Below are 6,000 nucleotides of genomic sequence, written 5' to 3'. Positions count from 1 at the left end.
TCCTACTCCTGCCCTGCCTCCGCCCCCCGCCTCCCTTCCCCATATATTATTACTCTATGCCACCAACCTTAAAACAGTCCCACCGCGCTCCCTGCCCGCTCCGCGGCCGGCGGGCGGCCTTTCCCCGGCCCCGGGCGGCCGGCGGCTCCCCCGGCGCTGGCCCGGCCGTGCGGAGCTGTCTCCGGGCGCGGGGTGCTGAACCGCGCGGGGCGGCGCCCGGAGCCCTCCCGGCCTCGCCGCGGCGCCCGGAGCGGCGGGAGGCGGCGGAGGGGGCTCCGCGGGGGATGGGGGGAGCCGGCGGCGACCCCGCGCCCCCCGCCTGAGGAGCCCGCGCACAAAGCCGCGCCGCGGCCATGGAAGAGGAGCTGAAGTGCCCGGTGTGCGGCTCGCTGTTCCGGGAGCCCATCATCCTGCCCTGCTCGCACAATGTCTGCCTGCCCTGCGCCCGCACCATCGCCGTGCAGACCCCGGAGAGCGAGCAGCACCTGCCGCCCCTGCTCCACTCCCGGGGCCCCGCGCCGCCCGCCGCCGCTCCGGGAGCGGGGCCGGGAGCGGGGCCGGGAGCGGCCGCGGGCTCCGCCGCCTGCCCGGACTCGGAGAGCGCGGCGGGCGGCGGCGGCGGGGACCACGCGGACAAGCTGAGCCTGCACAGCGAGACCGACAGCGGCTACGGCTCCTACACCCCCAGCCTGAAGTCCCCCAACGGCGTGCGGGTGCTGCCGCTGGTGCCCGCGCCCCCGGGGGCGGCGGCGGCTCCGCGGGGCGCCGGCCCCGCCGGCTCCTCCCTCACCTGCCCGCAGTGCCACCGGAGCGCGTCCCTGGACCAGCGCGGGCTCCGCGGCTTCCAGCGCAACCGGCTGCTGGAGGCCATCGTGCAGCGCTACCAGCAGGGCCGCGCCGCCGCCGCCGCCAAGTGCCAGCTGTGCGACCGCAGCCCGCCCGAGCCGGCCGCCGTGCTGTGCGAGCAGTGCGAGGTGCTGTACTGCGCCGCATGCCAGCTCCGCTGCCACCCGGCCCGCGGGCCCTTCGCCAAGCACCGCCTGGCCCCGCCGCCCGCACACCCGGGCGCCCCCGGCGGCGGCGGGGACGGCGGCGGCGGGAAGGGGGCGGGCGGCGGCCGCAAGCCGCCGACGTGCGCCGAGCACGACCTGGAGAACTACAGCATGTACTGCGTGAGCTGCCGCAGCCCCGTCTGCTACCAGTGCTTGGAGGAGGGCAGGCACGCCAAGCACGACGTGAAGGCCCTGGGAGCCATGTGGAAGCAGCACAAGGTGAGTCCTGACGGCCGCCCGCTAGCCGGGGTGATGCCCGGAGCTGGGGTGATGCTCAGCGCCGGGGCTTGTTCTTCCCAATGCTCCAGAGGTGGGTTGCAGTTTGTGGGACACGAGGCTCTTCATGTCTGTCATCCTCTCGGACTTTTTTCCATTCCAATGGCGCTCTTAGGTTTTTGGCCCTTCCCGACTTCCCACTGACCCCGCAACCTCTGCTCAGGGTTGGAAAAGCCAGACTCCCTCTCATGTTGGCCTTGCCTTGACCAGTGAGTGTTCAACCAAGTCTCGGGCAGATAGCTGGAATAAGCAAGTCCGTCTCACTAACTTGTTTGCCGCCCGCTGGGTCCTTGGCCGTCCTGTCCTCAGCCTTCCCATGCTCTTGCAGTGGCAGCAGCTACCTGTGAGGAGACAGGGTGGTTGTTCCTTTTTTTCACCACCTCCCTTTCACCCAGGACTCAGTGCAAGCTGCCACAACCATATGCCAGTGAGGGAGAGTGGCCCACAGCCACCCAAATGTTTCGGACAAGAAAGCATGGTACAGATGATCATGGACACTGGGAGTTCTCCTAGGCCTTAAAGAGGTCTCCTCGCACTCCATTCCCAAAGAAGCCAAGAGTAATGCTTGGAGACACAAAGATAAATAAGAAATTGTAGATGGGGACTAGGGACAAGTAAAGCTTTTTCTGATTCACGTATTGTCACTGTCTGATTCATGCTTCCCAGCAAGTGATGGTCCCTACCCCTCCCTGGATTCCTTTGTAGAGAGGTCGGAGCCATTTGCTTGGCTACATAGGGGTTTAATAAGGTCTGGTAGAGCTGGTGGGTCACTTGGTCATGCTTTCCGTGCTAAAAATAAAGCTTTGCAACCATGTGAATAAAGAGCAAGACATGGCCTTAGAATTTGAAAATGTGTATGAAGTTCTTTCTTGCTGAGAATGGCGGACCCTGGAAAAATGATCAGTTAATACATATGAACGTTTAGAGGGGACTTCAACGCCTGAGAGGTGAGAACTATCCTTTGGAGCTTCCTGCTGTACAGGGGATAAAGGACTTTTCCCACAGCCATGCAAAGAGCACTTGACCACCTCTGCTGGCCACTGGATTCCCTTCTTTTTACTCTCAGCTTGCAGTTAGCAATAAAGCAAGCGCAGAGAGATCTTTTCAGACACTGCAGGAAAGGTCAAAATCAAGGCTGATGTGACCACCCCTTGGCCATGGAGCGGTTGAGCGCAAGATAAACTGAGGTATTTCACAAGGCAAAAAATTGACTTTCTATTTTAAGAAGATGCCCCTTGGGGTGATCTGCATTGTTTATCCATCCAAGAAGAAAGACTAACTTCTTCTGGAGTTGTTTCAGTCTGAATGTTCTGCCAGCAGCTCAGCCATCATTACTCCCTAGCACGATGGGTGTTTGTGCAGAGAAATTCTCTTGGCCCAGAAGCAGCAGATTAAACATTTGCAGCTGCTGTTCATATCCCAGTGTCAGAATCCACTTCTGGGCAGAATTGTTTTGATGAGCAGGGTCTGAGTTCACAGTTCGAACATGGCTGATGTTTTGGAGAGCATGAGAGATGAGCTTTTGATGTATTATGGTCTACCTCGAGTTGAAACTGTTTGATGCCTTTTCGAACATTACAGTCCAGTGTAATCAAAGTTCAGAATCAGTCATTTTCTCTCTTTCCTACTGTCAAATATTTAAAAAAACCCCTTTTGGCTTGTATTTTTACTGCATTTTTTTCTGTGACAGAAGTATCACAGAACATGATTTTTCTCTTGATTTGCATATTCATTCAATGTCAAAATTCTAGTGAAAAGAAACCCTCAAAATTAAGTAATTTGGGTACTCTGAAATTATGGTCTTGTGAATATTATATTTTCCAGAAAAACATGCTTGGCACAAAATAAATATTATGGAGCTGTATAGCCAGGCAACTTAAATCATCAGCTCGCATTCATTCAGATAAATTGTTTTGAAATTAGATACTTCTGCTTAGAAATAGTTCTCTGATACACCAATCTCTACAAGGTTTAGAACCTGCAGTTACTTTGACCAAACCATAAATTACTTACGTTGACTGGTATGCCAAACGTAATTTAAGGTTTATGTGCTCTCTCCAGATGCTCCAGGCATAGCTGGCGGAGGCAGCTGAAAGGTTTGTTCTTAGACCAAGGAGTCTTCATTGTGTTAGCCCTTCGTTTGGGTCCTCCTTTGTCTGGGCCTTAAACAGTGACCTAGTGGCAAATTTCAGTGTGTATAACCTTGTCCAGGCTGTGCTGCAGACCATGCAAAGAAATGTGCACTTACCCTTGGCTGTACTGCTGATACCACAGCTATGCTGGACTGGTTGGCCTCTCTTAGTGGTGCAGGTTCCCCATTGCACTGCTGTGTGTGACTTCTCCTGCAGAGAAAGTAAAATTGGTGTAAAATAACAACAAGGCTCCAGTGGTGCAAATCTATGAAAATCCCCTGGTTTAGCTGGACTTCATTATATTCACTTGCCTAAAAAGTACATCTGGACCAGCAGTCCAAAGTTATCAAGAAAAACTCTTAACCTTCTGTTGAAGTTTAATCCTTTCATGTCTTCCTAGCTAGTACAGTGGTATTGTAATCACATTTAGGTAGGACTTCAGACCTATGAATATGAGGAATGATGGGGGACACACTTCAGCTCTGCCCATTCTAAAGGGTTAACTATACCTATGTACCAAAATGCTGAAAACACCCACAGCTGGGGAGGTCTGTGAAGGGCAGGCAGGCAGGGAGTTGCAGGCAAGCGTAGGAGTCCACCTGCCAGCTTTTATTTCTGACCTAAAGACTTGTGTTCCCAAAAACCTGTGGGCTTTATGAGAATGCAACACCAGGACAAGGTTATCTAATCAATAGTCCATCTGCTGCTAAAGAGAGATGGAGGGAAGGCAAGCTAAATGAGCATGAACTGTTTGGTTGAAAAAGTACATAGCCATTATCTGGTTCATTTTCTGAAATCAGAGGTCTTTCTTGCCCATTTGGGTTTAATTACTTACCCTTGTGATCTCTGTGTTCCTGTAATTGATGGAAATAGAACCTTGGTATCCGTCTCCAGCCCTCACATTATTGGTTTCAAGATGACGTATTAAAGTAAGGAGAACACCACAGTGTTCCTTTGGTGTTCCATCAAATGGTGGAACATCATTTGTCAGGAGTTATTAATTGTCCCAGTCAATGGAGCTTGTTACAGCTCAGTTCGACTTACAATAAATATTTCTGCGGCATGAAAGATTGCTCTGGGTGTACAGGGCATTTTTTTATAGCTTGGTTGGTCTACTGAGGGCTTAGTCATGTAGCTCCACTTGATTTTAATGAGAAGTGCATGACTAAGTTCCTCTGATTTGCAAGGTATCTTTTACAAATGCCTGGAAAAACAAAGCTATTATCTCTAAGTGGGCTTCACGAACGGAAATCTGGTCTTCTACTCATCTTCATGCTGCAGTCGAGTTAATGTAACCACAGGTTTTAATGAACAGATCAATTTGCTTATGAGCCCTTTAGACAGTGACGTGGCTGAGTTTCTGTTGCAGCTCTCTGTGATGGGAATGTGCCAGGAGTCAGGAGTGACTGTGCTGATTGCCATTGGTATTATGCTGCTTACAGTTCATCAGTGGTGGTTTTCTACGGCTGCTGTGATGCCCACATACTGCTTTTGTCTCTTCTGATCTGGTGAAACGCACTTTGAGATGATTTGAGAGCTGGGGCAGATGTTGAGAAAGTGGACCGGACCAACCATTGGTTTGATTTGAAAGAAAGGAACCCTTGCCTCCCTGGGACAATTTGGTCAGGACAGTCAATGACAGAGACTGTAATGCTTCTGCCGCCTATTTCTTTCTTGCTTACACCCCAGCTGCTTTGTCATATGCTGCTTTCACCTTGTTCTGTGTCATCTTGAGAGATCAAAGGCTCTGATGTGCCCGGTGAGTGGAGCAGAAAGTGTGATCAGAAAAGGTGGCCTTCAAACTTTGGAAAACATGATCAGCCTGTGCAGAGCTGGCCTCAAGTCCTGGTTGTCTGATCTGGCAGAAAGCAGAGACTCTTTCATGGATCTGGAGTTTGCTTCTGTGGCCTCCTATAGTGTTGATATCAAACATCATCATTTCATGTTTTTGTGCATTTACAAGGGTTTGCGTAGGAAAACAGCAAAGATTCAAATACTGAGAAATAGGCACAGTACTGTGTCTTCCCTTTACATTTGTTATGAATGGATTTTGTAAAGCATATTCTAGTTTGGAATTCAGCACTAATGTGCTTTCAAGGGTCACTTCGCAGCCTCTTGTTCCCCAGCCTTACATACGGCCAGGGTTGCTCCATCCCGGGTACAGAACCTCACGATGACATCAACCAGTTCTTTGACACCTAGTGAATTCTAGTGACACCTTTGAATCCTCGTGAATCCTATTGGGACTCACTGACTTACAGGGATCCATCTGGAGTAGCAAATCCTGCACAAATTTGGGGTTGGCTGGGAGCTGATCATTCTCACAGCCATGGTCCTCCAGCTCAGGGCTCTGGGACCCCCAGAATGCATGAGTGGGTCTGCCAGGGGCAAAACCACTGCTTCCTTCCTGTCCTCCAAGTTCATCGACAAGCCTCTGGTTCAGCTTAGAGGTCTCTCGTGTTAGCTGAGGAAAGGGAAGGTTAGGCCTAGAGTGTGGACTTCAAAAAGACATATGCTATGTGCCTGACTGGTCAGAAGTT

General features: G+C 51.9%; 1 protein-coding gene across 13 annotated transcripts in view; it reads left to right on the top strand.

Moving 5' to 3' along the window:
* Nucleotides 1-353: 353 nt before the first annotated feature.
* The window catches only part of TRIM67 (tripartite motif containing 67), a 33,797-nt gene continuing 28,150 nt past the window's right edge, over nt 354-6,000 (top strand). For 10 of the 13 annotated variants that reach the window (XM_040058647.2, XM_040058645.2, XM_040058642.2 and 7 more), the window contains exons 1-2: nt 354-482; nt 588-1,271. In XM_040058647.2, the coding sequence (XP_039914581.1) occupies nt 354-482; nt 588-1,271 (813 nt within the window). Of the gene's footprint in view, nt 1,272-6,000 lie in introns of all 13 variants that reach the window. The other 3 variants (XM_040058635.2, XM_040058634.2, XM_040058641.2) reach the window with 2 other exon arrangements.

This window comes from Hirundo rustica, chromosome 3, assembly GCF_015227805.2.
Source record: "Hirundo rustica isolate bHirRus1 chromosome 3, bHirRus1.pri.v3, whole genome shotgun sequence".
NCBI classification, from domain to species: Eukaryota; Metazoa; Chordata; class Aves; order Passeriformes; family Hirundinidae; genus Hirundo; species Hirundo rustica.
This window is presented reverse-complemented; position numbering and strand designations above follow the sequence as displayed.